Raw genomic sequence first — 25,005 nt, forward strand, 5'->3', positions numbered from 1 at the left:
CATCCTGCAGCACAGACTTGCTGGCTGAGCCAGGTGCTATAGGAGCCCCCTCAGTGCTGGCTGTGGTCTGCCTCCAGCTGGAGGAGAGCCCAGGGCTGGGATGTGGCAGGAATTCCTGCCTGGAGTGGTGGAGCAAGTTTTGCAGCCAGAAGCTCTTTGTTACCAGCATCTCAAACCTCTGGCTTGCCCACCCACCCCTGTCATGCTGGAGAGATAAACCCAGAGCCCATCCTGCTCCCCAGGGAGGAAGGTGGCAGTTGAAGCAATCAAGGAAGTGCCGATTGAAGGATGGTGCTTACTCTCACTGAAAATGATGACTTCAGTGCTTTTTCATCTGCACCTGGCTTTTTTCCCTGTGCCTTAGAAAATGGCAAAACTCCATACAGTGCCCTCTGATCCACGGCTGAACAAGTTCTCACTCCCTGAGTTTGCGGGACGTGGTGGAGCAGAGCAGGAGAACTGACTGTTCCTGATGCTGCATAGCTGAGGCAAACTTTGGGCACATCCTTTTCTTCTCTGGGAATAACCAGAGCAAACCCACTGCTCCCCTTGCTGTGTCTTGTGGTGTGCCCAGGCATTCAGAGCCTTCCAGCCCTGCCTGGCAACAAGCATCTCTCCAGCTGCTGAAGGGGCTGTGCCGATGAGGTGCCGTGCAGGGCACTGTGTGAGAGCCCAGAGCAGTGGTGAGGCTGGCAGAGGGCTCACCCAGCCTCCCCTCAGTGCAGCCATGTCCTGACAAGCCTTGTGAAGCTGCATCGCTGCCCTGGGCCTCTTCCCGTGACTGCCCGTGAGCTCCGATGGAGCCGCCCAGTGCTCCGGGCTCGCTTCCGTCCCTGCTTCCTTCCCCCCGATAAATTCAGCCGTGCACCTGCCTTCAGGAGCGAGGCCAACATTCCCCTCTTCCTTCCTCCAGGGCAGACAAATGCCCTCTTCACAATAACACATCCCTCCTGCCCCAAACCTGTCCCTCGGACCTTTTCCTCTCTCCCAAGTGGCTCCTGCTTCCCTCCCCACAGCTGGGACACTGGGAGGCTCCGGGACTGTGGGCTCTCAGCTCTGTGAGGTTTCCAAAACCTCGTGCAAGGGGGTAACTCCCTGAGCTGGAGGTGCTGCTCACCCCTGTGGACTTGTGGGGCTGCAGCTGACGTAACTCCAGCCTTCGTGCTGTTCTCCTGGCCCCTCTCCTTTGGCTCCAGACTGCTGAGATGGGAGGACCCCATCTCGCCTCCAAGTATTTTGGCTCCATCTCGCCTGGATGTAAATCCTGGCTATGAGTTGCCTTTGGGATCTTTGCTATTCGGCCAAGCCCCCTCACTTTTGGATTTTTGCCCATTTTTTGCTGGGATTTCAGTTGAAAGTTTCCTCCTGGCTTGGCATTTGGTGTTGGGAGTTACATCTGCTCCACAGACCTCCACCTCCTGCTCCTGGGGTCTGAGGAAATTTTGTTTCCTGCATACCCGGTCCCCAGGACAGAGGGCAGCAGGGTTGCTCAGCCCTTGCTGGGAGTCGGGGTGACTGCAATGAGCATCCAGCACTGGGGATGAGAAAGACTTTGCCTGAACCCTCTGGAGCCAGGAATCCGGCTGGTTTGCCAGTGACCAGGAAGAGTCTGCGGGATTACTTGAGCTTGATCCTGACTTTAGGGGTGATACTTTTGACCTGCAATGACTGTGAGAGATTCACTCATTAATAAATTCACTCATGGTTTATCAGGAGATAAATCCATGGCTGCAGCAGTAGGAGATGCCAGGCAGGGTTCAGGTGATCAAACCCTCATTCTAAACCCTCCAGCTTTACACAAACGTGCCCGGCAGACACATCCTCCCACCATCTCAGGCTGCTGGGCTTGTGGTTTCCTTTCTCACACTTCTGCTCCTTCACCCACCTTGCCCTGTGCCCCCCTCCCCAGCTCACCCCATCACCTGCACACCTTTGGCTTGACATGAGTTTTACACACGTGTAAGAAAGCCTAGAAACATTTCTCACTAGAACTGTCCAAGTGCCAAACAATTTGCAGACGTTTCGGTCAGGCTGGAGTACCTCATCTCACTAGGGCTTGAGGCGTGCTCATCCCTTGGGAGCGACACCGTGCCAGGAAGGGAACCGCGAGTGCCAGGGCCACGCTCTGCGACACCATCAGCATCACTCGGGGGTGCACACCGCTGTTACCCCCCACAGTCTGACCCCAAAGCAGATCCCGGCTCCTGCCAAGCCATCCCACGCTGGCTGGCCGCTCCTGCCGGCGCCGAGCGTGCTGGCTCAGGCTTGCCTTTGCTGAGCAGGATTTAAATACCGCAACGCGCTTCAGAGCTCACCCCACCTCCGACAGAGACGGAAAGTAAGTGCTCTGTGCAGAGAAAGTTTTTCTCTTTTTTTCTTTCCCCTCTCTCCGGCTTTTCTCTTTTGGATGGCATCCAGCTCGGCCTGGCATGGAAACCCCCGGCTGTTTTTTGTGTGTGTGCAGAGGGAGGGGGAGGATGAAGGGAGACGGACTGTCAAAAGATGGGGGGGAGAGGGGAAAACACTCCGGTATTTCATCTCCTCTCCCCCAGCTCCCTGCTGTCCTGTGAAAGCCGGAGCCAGCCAGCGGCACGGGACTGCACGCCAAGAAGGATGTCAGCATGCAGGAATGGCGCGGGGGTGTGGGTGTGAGTGTGAGTGCCCACCCATGAGCTGCGAGCCCACGGCGGCGGATGGTGGGGGTGGCAGGCCCTCTTCCAAGCGGGTTTTCCAGGGACAGCTGGAGCTGCCGGCAGGGTCAGGATGTGACATCACTGACCGGAGAAAAACCCTCGGCCCCGCGTTTCTCTAACGAAACCCCAGTGAGCCGCGCTGGAGCGAGGCAGTTCTCCCTGCTGCTGCGGTCCCTGAACTGCCAACAGCCCCGAAATAGAGCCTGGCTTGAACTTTTATCTTTCTAATATTTCTTTCGTTTTCCCTGAATAAGAGTAGAAAGTGCAGCGGAGGGATTTGAGACTGGACGCCGCCGTGCCGGGGATGAGGTGAGTCCTGGGGATGTGAAAAACCAACACCGCACCCCTGGGGATGCTCCTGGGGTGCTTTTAAGCACGAGATGGGCGAGCCCTGGGTGGGGATTAGTGTGGGAAAGAGCAATTTTTCACCTAGCCGATCTATGGACGCCTGCAGAAGGCTCTTCCCCTTCCTCTGGGGTGTCCCAGCTCAGCAGCCAGCGTGTAAATACCAGGGAGGCTGTTTTGGGGATGCTGGGCAGGGATCCCTGTAAATGGCCGGCGGTGTGCGGGGAAAGTGGGTCCCTCAGGGCCAGGGGGACAGGCAGGGGCAGGGGGACAGGCAGGGGAAGGGGGACAGGCAGGGGAAGGCAGCACACGCGTTACCCAACCGGGACAGCCCCGGCAGCGGCTTTGCCGGTGTCGGAGGGAGGGCGGAAAGTTGTGGGCGGGGGAACTGGGTGAGAGCAAGCGGTGGAGATGGGTGTTCAGCAGCTGGCTTATCTCTCTCGTCTTCTGCCCTGAGCTCACAGGCCGGGAGCTCCCGTGATTGGAATTACGGCCCTGACAACTGAGTGATCACCCTTGGGACTAAAGCAGAGCTGTTGGACGCCACCGAGGCCACTGGATCCCTCTTTGCAGGGCTCGCAGCAAGTTACTGGTAGCAGCAGCGAGATCTCAGCCCCCAGGAATGAGGTACCCCAAAAAGCCCCCAGCCGCACTAGCTGTCACGCCTGAAATGAACTGGACGTGCTGCCTCTAACTTGGAGAGATGACACTTTGTTTTTTTGCTTGGAGGTGGCTTGTGTGACTTGAGAAAAACTTTTTTGAGGCGTTTGAGCCAGGCTTTGGTTTGCTGGTGGTGTGGTGGGGAGGCAGGGCAAGGAGCAGGACAGAGCAGGGGGACAGCAGGGGACAACTGTGAGGCGAGCCAGGGTGTAAGTGGTCCGGTTCCTGGAAACCATCAAGATCCGTTTTTGATGAGCTGGGGATTTCCAAGCACCATGTGAGTTGGGGGAAGCACCAGCACAGTTTCCTGCTGGCAGCTGTGTCCAGCTGGAGTGTGGGGCTCTCAGTCCTGCTCTGCTCCAGACATGGGTGCTCATGGATGCTCTCATGGGTCTGTGAGGCAGCAGGGGAGTTTGCTCAAGGAAGGTTTAGCAGCAGGGAGATGCTGCTGAGAGCCCACAGCTTCTCTGAAGCTCCCCCAGCCCGTGTGCTGAGCCTTGATCCCCCTCCTGGCATCTTGTCTTGGCTCATTTCCTGGAATTTTCCATCGTTTGGGTTATATTTGGGATCAGCAGCCAATAACCCCGTTTCTCACGGACAGCCCAGCTGGGGCTTGGCTCCAGCGGGAAGCACAGAGGGAGTGGGGCCAGTGCCCCAGGACTCTGCTCCCCAGCATCCTCCTTCTGCAGCCCCCCTTCCTTAGATGATTCCAAGGCTGGAAAGGCTAGAAAAGAGGGAATACACTCCCTTCCCTGGAAGCACCACTGCCCACTGTCTCTCCCTGCATCGTGGGCGCAGTGGCTGCAATTCAAGGGTAGCTTGGGAGAAGCAGCCTCTGTCTTTGGGGTGTGAGTCCACCAAGAAGTAGTGTTGGTTGCAAAGATGCTCTAGGACAGGCTGAAGACCAAACTGCCTCTGGATTTCTTTGGGGCTTGAAGAGAAGCTCAGAGACATAGCTCCCAACTCCTCAGCCAGGCAGTGAGGCTTCCTAGAGCAGTAAAAAGCCAGCTGTGCCCTGGGGCCAGCAGATTTCTGGGCAGACTGTCCATCTGGAGGCTGGCTGGCTGTCTCAGGGCTCTGGCACATGGTGGCTGAGCTGATGCAGTCCCATTCTTCTGCCTGGGACAGGGCTAGGTGGGACTTTTACACTGAGAGGCAGCAGGGGGGAAAAAGGAATCCCCTAAAGTGGAGAAACAATAGATATCTTGGTGCCCCAAAGGCAAGATCCCCCGGGGGAAGCCCGGGGGGAATATGCAGAGCTGGTAGTACTTAAACCTACAATTTGCTCCAAGGTGCCTGGAGCTGGACAGCTCTGTGCTCTGCCTCTTTGGCCTCTTCCCAAAGCAGTGAGAACTGGAGTCTCCCTGCAGATCCACAGTGCTGGACCCCTCGTTGTGCTCCCCAGTTGCACAGCCCACGAGGATTGGAGCATGCTGTGCTGTTAATGCAGCAGTTTCCAGGCAGATGCTTCTTCAAGTGTGTCACTGTCTGAGGATGGATCCAGGGAGGATGCACTTGGCACTGGAGCCATGGGAGGTGCTGGTGTCAGATCTTTCCTCTCTCCTTACCCTCCATAGTCATTAGGGCTTCCCAGGGACACTTGCAAAGAACTTTTCCACCTGAAGCCTTTGCTTTTGCAGCCCTTAATATAAAGGGAGCCTGGGGAGGGAAATCAGTTTGGAGGCAGGAGCTTGAGGACTGAGGCAGGGAGCTTGGGACTATCATTTTGACCATCATCCTGGAGTCTGGCAGTGTGTCTGTCTGGTCCTTCCTGCTGGGTTTCTGACTAAAGCTTATTTGAGGTCAAAACCAGTGGTTTTCTGTAGTGACCTTGCCCCCACGCCTGGAGAACTGGGAGGAGGAAGCCACCCTCCTGCAGCTCTGACTGCTCTCTCCCCTTTTGTTTTGTCGTTTCTAAACAGACCTTTCAGAGTTTTTTTAATTTACAGCAAAGCCTTCGCCTTGTTGTGTTCCTCTGTGGTTTTCAAATGATAAGAAAGAAAGTAAGAAAGAAAGAAAGCTGGTTTAGATAAAAAACAAAACCAACCCTCAAATCTGAAATTAGCAATTTAGTCTGACCCTGAACATGCACCCCTCCCATCCAGTTAATTTCCTCTCGTTTCTGGACCTGCCAGCAATCTAGGACATCAGTTTTTCACATGCCTGTGCCTGTTACCTCCCCAGCAGTGGCTCTGCCTTGTCCTTGCACAGCTTAACCCTGTGCTAGTTTGGTTCTTGCTAATCCCCACTGAGTTTTGCTTCTGCTGCTGCTTTTAAAACCAGGGGCAGGACTGAAGCCAGCAGCCTTCATGGCCAGGGATGGGATTTTTGTGGCCACTCAGCTGGGTTTGTAGCCAAGCTCTGCAAAGCCAAGGCTATTCTGGGAGCATGGATGGGGGTAGGCACTGTGTATGCCATGGTGTGGATGTCCCATGGGAAATGGCAGTCTCTTTCCTACCAGAAGCTTTGCTCATCCTCTTCTGATGGTCCTTTGTGGGGACACAGGGTGACAGCAGGGAAAGTCTCCAGCTCCACCTGCTTCACTCCTTGTTCACTCCCAAGCACAGGATGAGGTTTGATCTGGGGGTTTGCTGATGCTTCAGAAAGGGATTTGTAGACCCCTGGAGTGCCAGCACCACCCTGTGATGGGAACTGTGATAGGGAAGGGGGTTTGCAGCCTTTGCCAAGGTTCCCCTTGCAAAAGCTGTGATTGTGCATGTGGGTACTGAAGGCAGAGACCTTCAGGCTGCTGCCATGGCACTGGCCCAGGCCCTGCCGGCACCGGCTGGAGTAGGATCTGTCAGGTCTTGTTGTGGGAAGCTGCTGTCTGAGCTTGTTGGATGGCAGCTCGCCCTTAGGATTTCCCAAAACAGGCAGTGTGAGCAGCAATTTGGACTCAGATGGGTCTCCTGCCCCACCTCAAACCCCAGTGGAGCACACCATGATTTCCAGGAACACGACAGCCCTGAACATCAGACTCAGCTGAACTTCGCACAGCAGCTAAACCTTGGAAGAGTTCCCATTTTCCATCTCTTTACATGGATCTGCCCCAAATATTTGGTCAGTGATGGAAGAGCACCAGCCGAGTCGGATGAATGAAGGTGGAAACTGGGGAAATCTGGTTTTGCATTGGCTGAGGCCCTTTTCCACCAGTTAGACACAGGCTGTGTCTGGGTCCATTCACAAAGGATTTTGCTTTTCTTCCCAGAAAACAGGGATGGCTGCTGGGTTTCTGTCTGAGGGGCATCTGAGGCATTGGTGGCTTTGCAAAGCCTGCTTGCTCTGAGTGCATCCCATCTCAGTGCCCCAGCAAGGGCCAGAGCTGGGATCTCATGTCCTGGTCCTGACCACCACTGCTCCCATCCTTCCCTCTACATCAATCTTTCTTGGCAGTGAAAGCTCTGAAGTGAGGTAGAGAACTTCAGAGTTCTGTTCAAACTGTTCTTTGGCTCAGTGCCTCTCTCTGCTTCTTCAGGTCATAAATCCCAGGATGTATTTTTGGTTTTGTGTTAAATGTAATTTCTGGAGAGCCTTTTTCTCCAGTAAAGATTAACAAGGTCTTTTAATGATGTGGTGATTTGTAGTGGTGATCCTGATCCTGAAAAAAAAACCTCTACCTGGGGAGCAGGGAGGCTGTGGTGCTGTGCTGGGTCCTGCAGCCTCAGGGACAGGTGAGCTCTGAGCACTTGGGTAGTGATGGGTTTTGCTCCCCCATTCCCACTGTAACAGGTGCATGGTGGGAAAACATCTGGCAGATGTTTAGCAGGTTTGCTGCTCTTTTTTTTTTTTTTATTCAGATGGTGCTGAACCATGAAGCACATTCCCACCTGCCTGATGAGTGAGAGCAGCTTGCAGGGTAGCACAGAGATCCAGCTGTGGATGATGCAGGGATGCAGCTGTAGATGAGTTACAGGTCTGGCTTCAGGAGATGAGATTATTTCCCAGTGAGTAGCTCAGTGTTTGCAGAGGACTTGCAGTGTGAGGCACTAAAGGAGAACTGATTTCACTGCTGTCAGCCCCTGCAAGAGACCTGTTTGATGGGATGTCGTCTGCCATGGTGCTGCTCATGGAGCAGCCCAGTCTCTGCATGGAAGAATCTGCAAACAGCAACAGCTCCTGAAGCAGAGCAGATGGAGCCAAGGCCAGAAAAATGGTGACACAGAGAAATGGGCATGACTGGCCTTGCTGAAATTCCAGGGAAACCTGGCTGCAGGGCCAGGCACTGCTCAGCCCCATCATTCCTGCTTTGCACTAGAGGCAAAACCCTGCTGAGTGCCTCATCCCAAGGGTATCCCAGCGCTTCCTACATTCCTAGATTAGGATCCCTGTTGCAGTAGTTATATATAAATAGATATGTATGTATGCATACATATTTTTGAAAGTGTTATGTGTTAGCAAACTGCTCAGAAGGCTTTTTTTAGAGGTGCTATCAACAGGATGTGCCTGAATATGTGGAATCCAGGAAGCCCTGGATAAGGGCTTTTCTTTAGAGCCTCACTGTGCCCACAGACCCCTGGACTCCCGTGGGATCCATAAGGACTGCTGTAGCACAGGCCACTCCCTAGGGACAGATAGGAGTCATGACATCATGCCAGCTCCATCAGTTGGCATTTTGGAGAGATTGTGCTCTTTTTATGAAGTGGGAAACAAGCTCTTTGCCATATTTGGAGCCAATTGGTTTGAACAGGGGAAGAAAAAGCATCCAAGAAACATCCCCCAGTCATTGCCCTGGGGCAGCAAATGAGGGCAACAGGGATGTGGCCATTAAAATCCCACCCAGCCACATGAGGTGGGGAAGGTCTGCAGATACCCTGGTTTTGAAGTCATACTGCATAACATGGTGTGATGGCTGTGACCCTCTCCGTGGGGCAGAAAGCACCTGAAAACATAGATTTTCAGGTCTGGTTGTGCCTGGGTACAGCAGAGCATGGTGGAGTTTGGTGCCCCTGTGCTGTGAACCGTATAAGGGTGGCAAAGCTCAGGCTCCAGCCTGTGGGAAAGGCTGTGGTTGTGCATAATGGCATTAGTGCTGGGCTTCCCACCCACACCAGGGTGTGCATCCATGCCAGGGTTTTCCATGTGCTGGCTGCGGTATAGAAATCCCTGCCAGGCACATCCTGCAGGCATTTGGGATGATGCTGCTTCCCAGTGATGCCCCCAGGGGTGAGCTTTAAAGAGAGCAGAGAGTTTCACTTGAGAGATGTTTAGCTGTTCACAAAATAGGATTTGCCTGGGGCTCAGGACAGAGTTTAGAAGACAGAGTTTAGAAAACAGAGTTTAAATAACAAGATTTTGACTAAAGTTGTCTTTCTAATGATGAATGTGCATCCAAAGTTTGCATCCCTCCTGCTTGTGACTTTGGGTCAGTCACTTCCCTTTTGCATAAATATTTTCCTTCCTTTTTCTTAATTGCTCCTTCATCTCCTCCTCTCAGGGGGAGGCTGTTGGAGGACTTTCTCTTCCCTAAGCCTCAGCAAGGTATTTAGCACACGGAGGCCTTGGTCTCTCATAAACACCACTGGTGATTAGTGCAGGCAACAAAATGCACAATTTCAGCCTGTCCAGGACAGCCTTGGCGGGGGTGGGATTTCCACTGGATTTCAGAGAGGAAAAGGAAAATACTTCAGCCCTCATCTGTGCTGCTAATCTTGGGCAGGAAGGGGTGAGCTCAGCACTTTGCTGAGCCCTGGAGTCACCCGGAGCATCAGCTCCACCAGCCCAAGGGCTGCCTGTGCATTGTGTGCATGCCTGGAGAGCTGGCGGCATCCTGGCAATGTTGTTCTGTTGTGCTGGGCTGCGTTTCCCTTCTTCGGATGTGGGTTTTGTTCTTTTAGACAAACACACGAGGCAGAACAACAAAAATAATCCCCCCTTTTCCCACTGATCCTGGCGCTGGGGCTGTGTGAACCAGCAGCCAGCTGTGCTCACAGCATGGTCCCCAGGACCTTGCTTGCCAGCTGCTGCTGCAGAGTCAGGGGTTGTTTGTACTGAGAAATACCTGGGAAAGAAATGCTTCCCCTTTGCTAGGAGAGGAAAGGGTCACCAGGTTAGGACTGCCCAAGCTGGTGAGCTCTGCTGATATTGTGGCTCTCAGTTTATTGCAGTAGCAGTTGGTAAAAGCCTGGAGGAAAGGGGTTGGCTGGAGCCTGGTGAGCTCCTGAGGTGCTCAGGAGGGAGGAAGAGCTCTGTCTGCCATCAAGCCTTGCATGGGGCACATGTGGCAACACTCACTCTGTCCAGTGCCAGGAGCTGCTGTGTGAGGTGGCAGCAGCTGCTCTAGGTCACTCTGGTGGACGTGGAGGGGCCAGAAGCTCACTCCAAATCTCTGTTCCCATGTGCTGTCAGAGCATTCTGATGTGAACCCCTCAGAGCGTATCCACACATGCAGCTGGCTTCACGTGTGACTAAAATGTTTCTCTTTCTCCTCCCAGAAACCTGCAGCCCTGAAGAGCCCAGCCGTGGGTTTCCTGTTGCTCTGAGCCTCTGCCCTCACCCTGGCTGGCCCTGCCCGCAATGGCCCTGTGTCTCAAGCAAGTCTTCAACAAAGACAAAACGTTTCGTCCCCGGAAGAAGTTTGAGCCTGGCACGCAACGCTTTGAGCTGTACAAGAAAGCCCAGGCCTCCCTCAAGTCCGGGCTGGACCTGAAGGCAGTGGTGCAGCTGCCTCCTGGAGAGAGCATCAACGACTGGATCGCTGTGCACGTGGTGGACTTCTTCAACCGCATCAACCTCATCTACGGCACCATGTCAGAGTACTGCACGGAGAGGAGCTGCCCCATCATGTCTGGGGGGCTCAAGTACGAGTACAGGTGGCAGGACGACAGCAAGTACAAGAAGCCGACCAAGCTGTCGGCCCCGCAGTACATGTGCATGCTGATGGACTGGATCGAGATGCTCATTAACAACGAGGACATCTTCCCCACCAGGATAGGTGAGTGTGCTCTGGTTCCTTGCTGGGGTTGTAGCTGGTGCAGGTTCCCAAGCTGCTGGTGCACCTCAGGGTTGGTATTGATGAACTTTGCAATTCCAAGTACTGTTCCTCTTCTAAGTCTTCCTCAGTGTCTGTCTGTCTTTTTGCTGCAAATTGAGTTTGGGATTTCTCATCCTGACACTAGGGGATGTGGAATACAGTGTTTCTGTGCTTGAACTTACTCTGTGTTTGTGAGAAATGAAGGCTGCTAGGTCATTATTTTCCTTGCCTTTCCTCAAGAAGTTGAGCTGCAGGGCTGGTTGGAGGTGGTCATCACACCCCTGTTCTTCTCTCAGCTGATCAACTCAGTTTCTTCCTGGTTTTTCTCGTTGGTTCATGGTCCCCAGGTCCAACCCTTGTCCAGTCTTGCTGCTTCAGTCCTCAGCCCCCTTCTTTCTCAGTCCTGATTATACATCACATCATGCTACCTAGCTGAGGCACTGCTTGAGCAGAGATGCCTGTCCCCAGGATGTGGCATTTCCACTGCCAAGGCCCAGGGTGTACAATACACCTCTTCAAAAAGTTTGGCTTTAGGAGCTTGCAGCAGCTGCCAAAGGCAACAGAGCTTGCAGACTAACCCTTCTGCCGCTGACCTGCAATGCTCAGCAGCTGCCAAGGCTGATATTAGCTGCTACTTAGCTGCTTTTTTGTCATTTGGGGAGATGAGTTCAAGGGTTGGAGCTGATGTATCTTCCAGAGTCTCAGGTCGTGCCTTGGAGTGGTTGTTTTTCAGATGGAACTTGAAACTACTTGAATGTAAAAAAAAGATTTAAGGATCTTGTGGGGGAAAGTCATGGCTTTGCACGTCTGCTTGACCTTTTTTGTTTTGCCACGCAGACAGAGCTGTATGAAATCAGTGCAGCTTATGATCAAGATTATCATTAATATGCTGGAAAACTTTGAAGAAAATGGTCTGGGTGGGATTACTGGGATTACTCTCTGTTGTACCCTCATTTGGCAGTGCTGTACATGTAGTTGTGTGTCTTTTTAAGGAAAGTCTCTGGCCCTTGGAGTCTGAGAGCAGTTGTGGGTCTCTGCAAGAGTGCACAAGGTTGCACTCTAAAACACATTAAAGTCTTCTGGGGAGGCAGGGAGCTGGTGGCACTTTATCATCAGTTTTTCCCCAGTTATCTGCCTTTCACTGGCCTTCCTTTTCATTGGATAATTGCTTGGCAGCTCTGGCATTTCAGAAGATGGAGGTGTTTGGCTGAAGGAAAAGACCTTGGGAAGAGATCCAGAAGAAGGGGAATAAGGCACTGAGAGGACACAGAGGAGATGTGAGCTGTTTTAAGGAGGAGAAAGAAGTTTGATGAGGTGATGAGGGGAAATTGCAAATGTCATGCTTTGGAGTTGTGGTGAGGCTCTTGGATGTTAGCAGCAGAGATGGGATTTAGTGTGAAGGTTCATTTCACTCCTGCTTGTGCTGGACAGGTCCCTGGGTACAGCTGCCCACCATCTCAGCAAGTATTTCATGAGCTTTGTGCATCTTAGCTTTCCCTCCTGGCCCCTCTTTGCCATGTGCAGTTTGTTTTTCTTAGAAACAGCAAGTGTTCCCCAAACTCACTAACATTGCCTGAGGCTAACCTCAGCATCCTCCTCCATCCAAGAGCTACACAGCCTGAAGCAGCACATGATTCAGCAGGGCTTGCTCAGAGGCTCCTGACAGTTCAGGGAGAGATATCTCATGGGTCAGGGGTGGGGGTAAATCTTTCACCTGAGGCTCAGATGGAAAAGAGCAGAGATGGTTCACTGGCTTGTGGGCTCACAGGGTCCTTAGGCATCACAAGGGAGACCTTGGCTGGGGTAAATGGTCACAGCTCCGGTGATCAGAGCAGAGCTGGACTGCTTTGCACCACTAAAGCATCTGCTCCTCAGCACATGTCAGAGGTGCGAGGGGAGCAGAGTGATAAACGCCTTTGGTTTAGCCAAGCTGCGTGATGCAGAGCTTGGCCAGCTCTGCAGTGAGGCCAGAGGGACAAATGGCATGTGACGTGGCAGGAAGGGAGCCTGACACCAGCAGTTTGTGACCTGGCAGGGGTAACCAGCAGCACCACAGTTCTCAGATGGCACCAGTAGAAAATCCCTATAGTGGAGATTATTAATAGTGCTGGGGGGCTGCCAAGCCCCCTGCATACCACAGCAAGGGTTGGGGGGAGTACTGTGTCTTCCCCATGCCCAGGGAAATCCATCTGCAGGGCTCCATCCCACTGTCTAATCCTTTCTCTGGAGTGGGAACCTGTTTGTCAGCCAGTTAAAATGAGACAAATCCCTGCATGGGGTGAGCTATGCCAACCTGATGGCTATAAATCTACAGAAGCAGCAGCTTTCCCAGACAACCCATATCATTTTGTGTGTGCTAGTGCTTTGTTTCCACTCTTCCAACCAATGTAGGTGTCCTGAAAAATACATTTAAATGGAGAGTAAGCATTTTTCCCAGGCAGGGAGAAGAATAAATGATTCTACAGGTGCACTTTCACCAGCTGGTAAAACTATATCAGTAGATTTATTCAGTGAGTGGCCACATGAACAAATTATCACCTGGAAAATATCATCTCCTCCCAGTAATTGTTCTGCCCTGTGGTGCCTGGTTTTAGGGAGCCGCTGCTGAGGAGGAAGGTTGGCTGGATAGGGTTTCCAGGGTCCATGGCTGTGTCTGCACTGGTCAGCCCAGCCTCAGGCTGCTGGTTGCACAAGGCCAGGTGTCCTCCGTCAGCACCATCGTGGCTGCTGAAACCTCCCCATTCTTAAATCAGTGCAGACACAGGGTTTGGAGCAGACCCAGCGCCGGAAACACCCTGTGCTCTCTGCCAGATCTGCCTGCGGCTCGACAGAGCACAGGCACAGGAGGTTTTGGAACAGTTCTTGGAAAGCTTTTCAGAACTCAAGTCTGTCATTCAAGCACGGTCCCAAAACAATTATAAAAACCAGAGAAAACCTGGTGTGAAATTATCCGATACTTTCTTGCCATAACAACAGGAGAAAAATGTTCAGAATTCAGCTAATTATTGGTGTTCTCTCAGCTGGCTCTTTTTTACATAATTTGTTGGGGGTTTTTTTCCCCTGCCTTTTTTCTTCCAAAATTAATACCACACCAGCTTGCAGCTGCCATCACGCCATTAGTTTTCAACAGGGCTTTAAAGACTTATTTTTAGGAAAAATGAATCACCGAACACCACGGTGGCCAAAATGAAATTGAGAAATAACAACAACAATTCATCACAAAGTTCACTGAATTACTACATTTGCAGAGGAAAAAAAAAATACAATTGCCAAGAAGCAAAATAGCTTCCCAGTACTGATTCATCATGAAAAAATTAAATTGGCTGGTGCACAAGTGTTAGGGATAGGAGATGGCAGGAAAGATTCAGGACCCATTGGCAATCCCTTACCATAAGCACAGGCACTTTGTTACCTCTCATTTTCATTTCCTTTTACACATGGTTTCCTTATGTTTTGAAGCAATCAGCTCAGAGTGAGGAAAACAGATTCCTTGGAGCTTTAGATCATGTCTTGGGATTTTCAGGCAAAACATCCAAGACAAACTAAAGGTGCCAATTCATTTCAGGGCTGTGAGTCACGCTGCTTGGAGTGAAATTGTACCTGCTGTACTTACAGCTTTTGCCCAGGCTTGGAGCAGGGGTAAAGTTCTCCCTTTTCCTCTGCTGTGGATGGCTGCTCTGCTCCACTGCTCCTGGAACTGGCTGTCTCTGCCCTGGGACAGGTGGTGTTCCCAGATGCTGGCTGGTCTGTGTGCAGCCTGTGATCAGGGATGGAAGAGAAGAGCTGACCTTGTGTTGCCGCTCAGTGTAAAGCTAAACACCTGTGAGGGCAGGATGGCTACATGTGGCCAGAGATCCCTGTGCCACGGCTTTCCCCTTGCTGGGACATGCTGACTGCAGTGCGTGCCTGGCTGCAGGGAGGAGGCACAGCCTGTCCTGGCTGTGTCTCCTCACGTGCTGGAGAGGATGTCACATGCGTTGTCTGCTGGACATCCGCTGCGCCAGCAGCCCTGACCCAGGGCAAGCCGGATTTATGTTGGATCTTTCTGCTGCTCTCAGATGCAGCCTTTTGTGCAGAGCCCTTTTCTTTCAGCTCTAGGTGAGGGAATGAGGAATTTCTCCAGCTCCTCACCAGCATGGCCAGTGCCTGCTGGGGCTGCTGTGGGTTGCTTTCCAAGCCACTGGAGATCAACAGCAGGGCACCACTGCTGGTAGAGGCAATCTGCATATCACATATCCGCCCTGCTTCCTTCCCGAGGGAAGTGCTTTGATCAGCTGGCACTGAGCCCTGTGCCAGATGCAGGGTCCAGTCAAGCATCCATAGTCTGTGTCAAGGGTCCTGGCACAGGAGACACACGTGGCTGCAGCACGGGGGGAGGAAACAGAACCCTGCTGTGCCTCCCTGGGCAGGTGTGCGAGAGAGAGGAGAGAAAGGGAGTAAAAGAGCCAGAGCCCAGTGGTCCCTGGTGCCAAAGGACCGTAGTGGGTTGTGGTGTCCTGCCATGGTAGGGTGAGGGGTGACCTGTAGAAATCCAGGCAGTCACCACTACAGCGTGGTCATGTCTGGTGGGGATAGCCACACACTGACACCTGGTGATGGACACAAAGAAGGGCAGCTCAGCTTCACCTCCCGGCAGCTTCCGATGCTCCTGCTTCATGTGAAACATAGTGGTCGAGTAGTCTTGGAGGTCCTGGCAGCTTGATGGTATCTTTCCATACATCATTAGGTATAGGAGATCCCATAGCTGCTGATCCCATCTGCAGATCCCATAGTTGCTGATGGCTATGAGATTTTAATTAGATAACTTTTAAAGATTCCTTCTAACCCAAACTATTCTTTCATTCTGTGATTTATGCTAAATCTCTGTTCTCTGATGCAAAAGCTGCTTTTGGAGGTGTCTCCCCTCTAAGTCTCTCAGCTGTCAGCATGTCCATGAGGACTTGCTGGTGACAGATGTAAAAGGCAAGACAGTTCCTGGCTAACCTCAGGACAAAAGCTGTGGAAAGCCATTTGTCACCATCTGCCATGTCTGGAGGTGGCTCATCTGATAGCGGTATCTGCACCATAGATGCTATCAGCTATGGGAGCCTGAGATCTGTTTGATCTGCTGTTCACTCTCTGATCTTCTTTCCTTCCCAGCTCAGGACTGGGTTGAGGTTTTCTTCACTTATTACTCTTTGCAGTTTGGCAGTAAATTCCCAGGGATGGTTAGGTCTGATTCCTCCCTCACTGCCTGCTTTGACTGGGGAGGCAGTTGGTGACTGGTGACAGGGGCTGGTGACAAACTGGAGGCAGCAAACACATTCCTGCCTGCCCCTGGGCACCTTGCTGAGATCCCAGCTGCTCAGCCCTTGTCCCAGGGCCAGGCTGTTTGGAATAGCCACAGCCCAGAAATGTGCATTCACCAGAAGTTATTTGTTGTGATGAGCTTTATTAAATAAAAAGTGTCTTGACCAGTTCTTCCAAGCTGCTCTGCAGGGGCCACTCTAATGGCATGTCTGCATCCCCAGCTGGGTGATTCCAGCTTTTATTTGCTCAGCAAATCGTCACTCAGTGCAGAAAGTTCAAATGAAGCCATTGATCAAGTTCTGTGCCCCTCCTGACTGCAGGGGAACGTGGAGATCTCTCTGATCCCTGCCTGTGTCAGACTAGAAGGCAAGGAGCTCTGTAGCCAGGGGTGATGGGCAGAAGCAAATCTCCAGTACCATGTCTTAGGTGTTGGCATAGGGACAGCCTGGTTGTACTTTGTCAGATGTGAACACCTTTCCTGGAAAGTCCTAACAGGATCTGTCAGAGCTGGCAGTGAAACAGGTCATGCTGAGGTCCCTGCTTTGGGAGCAGCCCTGGGGCTGCAGTGAGCTCGTCGTTGTGCAGAGCAGTGGCCACCAATCAGTCTCAAAACCTCTCTGTGTGATGCTGAGCCAAGATCTGTGTCCTCCTCCAAGTGGTGGCTGGGACTTCCAGATGTGGCATGAGCACAGATGTTTCATCCCTGCCCACTGCTCTGACACTGTGCATGAAGGAAAGGGAGACTGGGCTCAGGGTGACTCTGGTTTAGACCAAAAATAATTTTCTTTTATGAGTTCTAAACCCAGCACCTGCCCAACCCTGGTGATTGAAAACAGGCTCCACACGTGATGTCGGAAGGACGGAACCTCTGCGTTTGCCACCCACTCAGGAGAGCGGCTCGGCACTGCTGCTGGGAAATAAAACTGCCAGGAGCCTTTGGGAAAAACAGTTTTAATTGCCTAGCAAGGCTGATGAGAAAGATTCAAAGATAAAATTATCATTTTAAATTTTTTAGCTAAGAGATTTGCTGACGCTTTCCCTGGCGCGAATCGTGTGAGCTGGCCATGGTTGAGCAGAGTTTGTTTGGAAGGATTTTCAAGAGGTTATGTGTTGCATTAATAAGAAGCTAAGGGAGGAGGCTGGCACAACCGTGGGAAGGGAGGTTTTTATTTTGTTCTTTGTGTATTTGCATTGAATTGCTCTGGGGAGAGGAAGAAGCTTCAGGAAAACAAATATCAGTTGTTTCATTCTCCTTCTCACAAAAAGCCCCAAAAAGTTTAGTGTTTCAAAGGCATGTTTCCTTTGGAGACTTACCCCAAGGCTGTTGGTGGTGATGGTATCACACCCCTGAGATTTTCACTGTGATAGCAGCGTATTTTGACAAGGATGGAAATATCCCACACTGCATCCTTGTGCAGGACAAAGCTGAAAGTATATAGCCATGTGTGGTGGGTCCCATTCTTCACCATCCTAGAAGGACATCTCAGGATCATACAGGTGCAGTGAAATTACAACCCAAACATCATTAAGATAGGCAGTTTTCTTTCTGATTTAATGAGATGTTTTATTGAAATAAGGATCAGGAAAAAGGTAGAAACCCGACTCATTTCTGTTGATGCATCAGAAGTGATGTTTGAGGGTGTGAGGAGGAAGAAAAACAGTATGAACCAAGCTTTTGGGTTCAGAGGTAGGTATCTTTTCTACTGGGAGGTCTTTTTGTGTTGTTCATGGACCTGGGTAAATACAATTTGACTTATGCTGTGCCTGCACAGGCTTGTAGGGGAAAGGCAGGGAGAGAGGGCAGAAGGATCTTCTGCCACATTACTCTGGATTGAGCCAGATGTGGAGAGTTGTGGCCTTCTCAAACGGATGACAAATTTTCTCTCCTGGGGCAACTCTGCAAATCCTCAGCCCATGCCTGTGTTAAGTTGCTAGCTGGGCAATGAGGGAATATGTGGGAAGAGCTCGATGGCACAGTGCCCCAGTGTAGCTGTCACTCTTGACATTAGCCAAGGGTGTCCTTCCTTGTCCTCTATGGCTGCCTGTTAAGCAGGACAGGGGCATTTAAATGCTAACTGGTTTTATTTTTCGGAAATGTTCAAATGGCTTCCAATTTGCTTCTGCTTTGCAGGTGTTCCCTTCCCCAAGCAGTTCCAGCAAGTTTGCACCAAGATTCTCACCCGCCTCTTCCGTGTGTTTGTCCATGTCTACATCCACCACTTTGACAGCATCATCAACATGGGTGCTGAGGCTCACGTCAACACCTGCTACAAGCACTTTTACTATTTCATCAGGGAGTTCAGTCTCATTGACCACCGGGAGCTGGAGCCTTTGGTAAGGATGCCCCTGGGATGGGGAGGTGGAGGGTGAGAGTGGTGTGGGCTGGAAACAGCACTGGTAGGTTCAGGTTGGGGCTGGACTCTGAGCAGTGCAGCAACCCTCTCTGGACTCTTTTGGCCACCCTGCCTCAGACACACAGTCATGTTCACTGTCCTGGGATTGTCAGCCTTAGTGCTGTGAGAGAGAAATTCTCAGCAGCACCAAGGAAACCACTGAACCTTTCTTAACCTTTGCCTCTGCTGTCATGTCTGTGAATTGCTCTTGGGTACTCTCAGGGCCACCACAGGGTATTGTCCCTCCATACTGACTTGGTAACTCTAGTGCAATTTGCACATCAAAGTGTTTCCAGGCAGTTGTGGCCACATGGCTTTCAGGAGTCAGATTTGAGTCAAAGCCTTTTCTGCACAGTTTTTCTTTTAGCATTCCCTGCCTGAGATCCTAGTGTGGATTACAGTGAGGCTGCAGGGAAGGCAAGCCCCGATAGACTTTAGACAACAGCTATCAAGGCCACACTGGAGAGACCTCACTGGAGCTCCCAGTTTCCCTACAGCCTCCCTTTGGAAGCAGTTAGCCAGGCAGAAGGTGAGAGTCCTTGAGTAAAGCAGGATTGGTGAGAAGCAGAGGCCAGACAGCCCGGGGCACATAAAGTAGAAAATGCATGTAGTTGGTTTGTAAGAGAAGCAAGTTTGTCACAGATAAGGTTGAGTGTGGTCTGACATAGAGAGGACATGTTGCAGTGGCAGAAGAATTAATGGGAAACCCAGCAGTTTGCATGCTGTGATAAGGGCTGGGTTGAGAAAAGGCCATATCCAGCAGCAGAGAGTCAGGGAAGACCAAAAGGATATAATGTGAGAAAGGGCTGAGGAGAGTCCCAGCTGCTTGCTTAGGATCTGGAGGTGGGGGAGACACCCCTGCCCCTAAGTGCTAAGCACTTTACTCCTCTGCTTTCATTTGTCTCAGTCAGTTTGCTGCCTGTCTGTTCTAATCATGATTTTGGGGGATGAAAAGAGGATGATCTAATCAGGGGAGACTTGAATGACAACAGTATCGACTTTAATTATTTTGTAGAATTCAGTTGTGACACATATTATCACAATTGCCCTCAGCTCCAGAAAATGGCAGCTCAGCATCAGTCTGCCCTCTGTCAGTATTCCTCAGGACAAACCTCTTCAGCATTGCTATCCAGTCCATAATAGTGTCATCCTCTTGAACTGCTGCTTGCTAATGTAAATAATTAACCCCTGGTAGCCAAAGCAGAGGCTGACATTGCTAAATAGGTTTTCAATGCCAGTGACTCAGGCAACATGAGATGATTGATGGGTCTGCATGAATCTAAGGTGAACAGATTTTTTCCCTGTGATGCAGCAGTGTTCAACTACAAGGAAATGAGACCCATTTGCCCCTGGTGTGTGTCTCACTGCCTGGCAGCCAAGCCTCAAGCAGACCCAACCACAGGGTTGGGTAGAAGGACCAGGGAGGAGGAAGAGTCTCGTTCCCTCAGGCAGTGAGTTGCTATAGATGTGTATGAGAGTGTCCTGCAGCCAGGCTGCCTCATGAGCCCAGACCACTGTCCTAACCTTGCATTTAGTTAGTCCCCATGAATCCCATGACTTCTAAGCTTTCCTCTGGCTGAATCTCCCTTTGCTGCTTCAATTTCCCCTTTTTCAAACTTCTGTGGGATGTGATTTCTTAGCAGCAAATCTTGGGAACTGAGAATGAGATCCTTTGTATGGCAGAACTAGTAAAAGGCAGTGATTCACTGTTAATAAATCAAGGAATATGGGAGCAGAGAGAAGCCATGCACTTGTGTCCTTGACAAGGGCAGGTCGTGGTGCTGGGCTGCAGCACTGGCAGAGGTCCAGCTGGTTATGCACTAAGGCAGAGCTGTGAGGATTTCCAATGGGAGAAATGCCTTGGACATTTGGGGCCAGTCTGAGGACTTCACTGGTGACTTACCAGCCCACTAGTCACTGCAATCCCTCCTGTTCATGGCTGGTTTTGTGCCTGATGTTGTGCTAATGGGGTGGGCTCAGTGCTGTTGCAAGAGGATATTCACAGTGCTCTCACCCTCTTCCTTCCAAGATGTTTGCAAACATTTCCTGTTTGCAATGTGATTTTGTAGCAGAGCATCAACTTTTCATTTGATGGCCAGATTCTGTGCTTGAGTGATTTTTCATGTTACTCCTACAGAAAAGTGCTCCCTTTGCTACTGTCCCCAATGGATTTGAAAAACAATGTCCTCAGCACTGAAGAGCAGAGTTTGCTGCTTCTGTCTCCCTTGGTTATATCACTAAAGGGCTTTTTATAGGGTTACTCAAGGGTCATCCTACTTTCCTAGTTCTTCTTTTTGCAGAGTTACATTCTTCCTCCTCCATGGACCAGTCCTACTTCAGATCTATTTTAGGAGTACATTTTAATGTGCAAACCTTCCTCTGGGGTGCATGAGGGGACCTGTGGGCACACACAGATTCACAAGCCGTGAACGTGATGAGCCAGAATCACACTTTCCTTAGTGCAGGATTTACAAGATATTAGTTGAGCTTTTTAAGGCAAAGACCAATACCATCTTCCACCAGCTGAAAGCTGGACGCCTTCCTAATGTAGCTGGCACGATGCCATTCTGGCTAAAGAAAACAGTCTGTTGTCCTAAACAGAGCTTGGTCTGGCTGGAGGTTTCCTATGGCCTCTGTTATTAGTGCTCATCTGCATTGCATCCCATGCTGAAACCACAGGTCCTCTGGGTGGGCTGAGGTCAGCTCCTGGAGCAAGAACTGGGAGCAGCTCCACATCCACCTCCCAAGGCAGCTGTAGAGAGAGGCTCTGAGAGTGGCATCACCTTGTCTGGCTGCTCTACAGCTGGGCCAGGAGCAGGACTTTCCTCTTTCAACATCTCAGCCAAAGCTCTTTCCTTGGACTGCTCTCAAGGCTAGGGCACAGCCAAAATAACCTTGTGCCACAGAGACCGGGGAGAGTGCCAGGATGGAGCTGCTGAGGCAGCTGAGTTCCCAGGAGGGCTGGCATGGGAAATAGAAAAAGGCTCGCTGGGACTCCCACAACTGTACTCCTGGGTTGGTTTTGGATACCTCCCAAACTGCCTGACACATCACACTACTCAAACCTGTCTTTGGCACTTATCGTTTCTTTCTTTTCTCTCTCCCTTCAATGCAGAAAGAAATGACAGAAAGAATTTGCCACTGAAGTCTTCTGGCAGGCTAACTCAGCTGGCTCATTCAGAGTCTGGTGGGACAAGACAGCCTGTGGTGGGACACCTCTTCCCAAGGACTTGCTCTGGGAATTCCAACTCACTGAACTATGAACACTGCAGAAGAGCCTCTTCAGGCCAGGGCTGAATCCTAAGTTTTCCAAGAACCTCTGGACAGATTTTTCTTCTTTTTATACAACCCAGTCTCTGTTGTATGGTTCCTGTTTTAGAAAGCCACTGACTTACTGGAGGACGAGGCAAGTCTGGTTTACTTTTGCACACTGGGAATTTTTAAGACTCAATCCCATGTCTGGTATCAAATTTTCAGCAACCTTTCCTCTTGTTTTGTCCTCAGCTATATTGATCTCTAAATATTTTATTAGCAATTCCTGTCCTGTGAGCAGGTGTGATCTTGGCTACCAGGTAATGCCTGTTGCCTTTCCCACATGCAGAGGTGATAACACCTGAGATCAGCCCTGCTAAGCTGCTGGCATTTCATCCCATCGCCTTCACATGTCTAGTTGTTGATGTGCTGTTTTTAACCATGAGCTGTGAATGTCTCCTTCTGCCCTAATTCATGCTTTACCAAAGGGATCATTTTTCCCTTCAAGGGACTTTTCACATTTGGAAGAAGGGACTTGATGATGTTCTAAGATGCATCCAAGATGCTTGGACTAATGGCAAGTGGTCCCAGACTGAGGAGGTGAACTAGGTCACTATTCAGTGTGATCAACAGAGTCTACCTGAGAAAATCTCCGAAACTGGTGGAAAGAAACTGTTGCCAGAAAACATCATTTTCAACATATCAGCATTTCCTGATATGTTGTCTTGGCTCAAGATGGGCAGATGCTGGCTGTAGAAATTGTTGGTTTCGATTACCAAACCTTAAGCAGGTGAAGAAGGACTCATAAGAGACATCTCTACTCTGTTCTTGAAGTCCCCTTCCAACCCAATATTATTCTGTGATTCTTAAATGTTTTTGACCATCTGCAAGCATACTATTGCTACCTGGTCTGTGCCATTACTCCTCTGAAAGGTATAATGTCTCAAAATTTTTTCCCTTTCTGCTTGCAGTGTCTAATAATTAGTGTTGTCTTCCCTGTGCCATTTTAATTGTGACAAAAATATTTTTCTTTTTTTACTGTTTTGGGGGAGTGAAAGTCAATTTGTCTGAGCCACAATATTGTTACATTTGTGCTTCCTGCTCTTTTTCTGGGAAAGTTTTCTATATCTGATATAGATAATATTTATAATCTGGGGTTTGCCCATTTTTGGGGTAGGGAGGGGATGTGGCTAGAAAATGTAAATATTCAGGCCAACATTAAAGTGCACAAGTGACTTTTTAGTGCTCAAAGCACTTATTTTGTTGTGAAAAGCTATTTTTTTAAATCTTGTGTACCAGATGTATATTTTTACATGGAAATAAAACAGAGCAAAATGGATACAAAACCACCTGATACATCATTCCAATATTTTCTGTGTAAAATAATCAAAGTCCAGACATACTTGTTCTGTTACTAATTAAAGAAACATTTATAAGCCTGGTGTACTTCATTCTTCCCTGATTCATCTGTATTAAGACAGGCCTAATCTGAGTGCCTCCCAGCCGGGAGAGTTTAATGCCTGAGCACAGCATTTAAGAAGCAGAAAATGCTGAGAATTCACACTTCTCCTTTCAGGAGGCTGGAGAGTGCCTGTGAGTCTCCAACATCCCCAGAGCTTCAACAAACATCCCTGAACAATTTGCAAACAGGCAGGAACCCTGGGATACATTAAATATGCACATATCACTTGTTAGCCCCAGCTCCTCAAATGACTCATCTGCTCAGCTGCCTGCCAGGTGTTTGGGACTCATCTGTCCCTATGCAGAATTCCTTGGTTCTTCGGATGAAGGGCAGATGTGCTACTGCCAGCATTTTGTTCTTCGTCTCTGCAGCCAACATTTCCTTTGGGACTGAACAAAAGGTTACCAGGTCAGATAGAGGCTGGCATGAGACAGACTGTGCCAGGCAATATATGTAGACATTGAGGAATTTAGGAATAGCTTTGGATGGGAGAAAAAGGGCTTTGTGGAACTTAATGGCTGCTGTTACAATACTTAAAACGCTAACAATTCCTGGTTCACCCTTTCGGAACTGAGCTAATATGACTCAAAAGACTTCCACAACTAGCAACAAGAGTGCTTCTTTTCCATGTGTGCAACTTTTACTTTCTGGGGAGTGATGGCTTTGCTAACGCAGCCTGGTCAGCCAAGTTCCCTGGGAAAAGAAGGACAAGCGGCTCATAACTGTCAAGAAAACCCTGAAGCAAGAGTGCAGCATTCAGGTCCCTGTTGTAAAGAGATCCTGAATCAGAGCTGAAATGCCATGTCTGCATGGAGAACAAAACATCTTGAGCTCTTTCATGTGAGAGAATTTCTTGCTGCAGAGGTGGCTGTGAGGGAAACAAAAGCATGGTCTGCCTGCAAATTTCTTGAAGGTTTCAGTGGAACACAACCCATTCATCTCCAATGAGGCACCTTACGTTTATGCTTTGGAGATTCCAGGTGATGTCATCTGCTAGTGACACCCATAGGGCAGGACTCACTGCCTGTGTAGTCACTCTGTGCTGACCACACTTTGCGTGCCCCATCATCTCTGGTCTCTCCCAATGCCTGAGCTCACCCAACCATTCACCCATCCAAGCTGGCTCACCAGTAGGGCTAGCCACAGCTTCCTTGGAGCAACAAGGACAACTGGGATAGCACTGTTCAGATGATACCCATTGGATACCAAGGGAGTACAGCAGCTCCACAACTGCCGCTCTTAAAAGTATTTGCCACTTGTTCTCCCAAATCGTGTTTTGTGGAAAACTTGAAGGAATTTTGGGTCTTTGTAGGAATCCTGGATTGAAAGGGGTTTTTTGCAGAACATTTGGGTCCAAGTGCTGTCTGCTGGACACAGATTAGTCCATATTTAGCAACCTTCTGCCAGGTACAATAATCATGAGGAAAGAGGATCTATATTTTCAGGATTCTTCAACTTGTATGACTCTTCAGCCTGTGTTAAAAGGAGAAGCTTCACTGCCATTTGGGTAATCCTCCAGCAGAAATTTGCTGGGTATTACTGCTCTCTGATGCAAAAATAAATTCCTAAATAGATCAGGAACACAATGAGATGAAAATGGGATTCTGCGTTTGAAAATGTTACGACTCAGAGGGAAAATCATCTTCCCACTTCTGTTTCTGGCAGTGACAACAATTTTCTCCCCAAGACACCCTTTTTGTGCTATGACTTACAAATTCATTAAAACTCACAGACACTTTTATATTACACTATCTTGTAACAAGCCCATAGCAATAGGAGGATTAAAGAAGTTCCTTCCGTACAAGCGTGAAAAAGAAGACTCTGAGAGCCTCCCTCTTTGGTGCTGATCACTTGTACAGCAGCACCTCTCATGTCTGAAGAACCCACTTGGGCAGGATCAAGTTATCAACCCTCACTTGTCAAATGGGCTTTCTGAGCGTG

General features: G+C 50.1%; 1 protein-coding gene across 3 annotated transcripts; it reads left to right on the forward strand.

Annotated features, from left to right (window-relative positions):
- The first annotated feature begins 2,615 nt into the window (after positions 1-2,615).
- MOB3C (MOB kinase activator 3C) lies at positions 2,616-23,048 on the forward strand. 3 transcript variants are annotated; one of them, XM_085067669.1, is made up of 5 exons: positions 2,619-3,002; positions 3,496-3,665; positions 10,130-10,629; positions 18,089-18,291; positions 21,466-23,048. In XM_085067669.1, the coding sequence occupies exons 3-5, from the start codon at positions 10,212-10,214 to the stop codon at positions 21,493-21,495; spliced, it is 651 nt and encodes a 216-aa protein (XP_084923795.1). In that variant the 5' UTR covers positions 2,619-3,002; positions 3,496-3,665; positions 10,130-10,211; the 3' UTR covers positions 21,496-23,048. The 3 variants fall into 3 exon arrangements, with proteins under 3 accessions (XP_084923797.1, XP_084923795.1, XP_084923796.1); XM_085067670.1 differs by having other exon boundaries at positions 3,503-3,665; XM_085067671.1 differs by lacking the exon at positions 3,496-3,665 and having other exon boundaries at positions 2,616-3,002.
- Positions 23,049-25,005: the final 1,957 nt, after the last annotated feature.

The sequence above is a fragment of the Lichenostomus cassidix genome, chromosome 8, assembly GCF_008360975.1.
Source record: "Lichenostomus cassidix isolate B80296 chromosome 8, HeHo_3.0, whole genome shotgun sequence".
NCBI lineage: Eukaryota > Metazoa > Chordata > Aves > Passeriformes > Meliphagidae > Lichenostomus > Lichenostomus cassidix.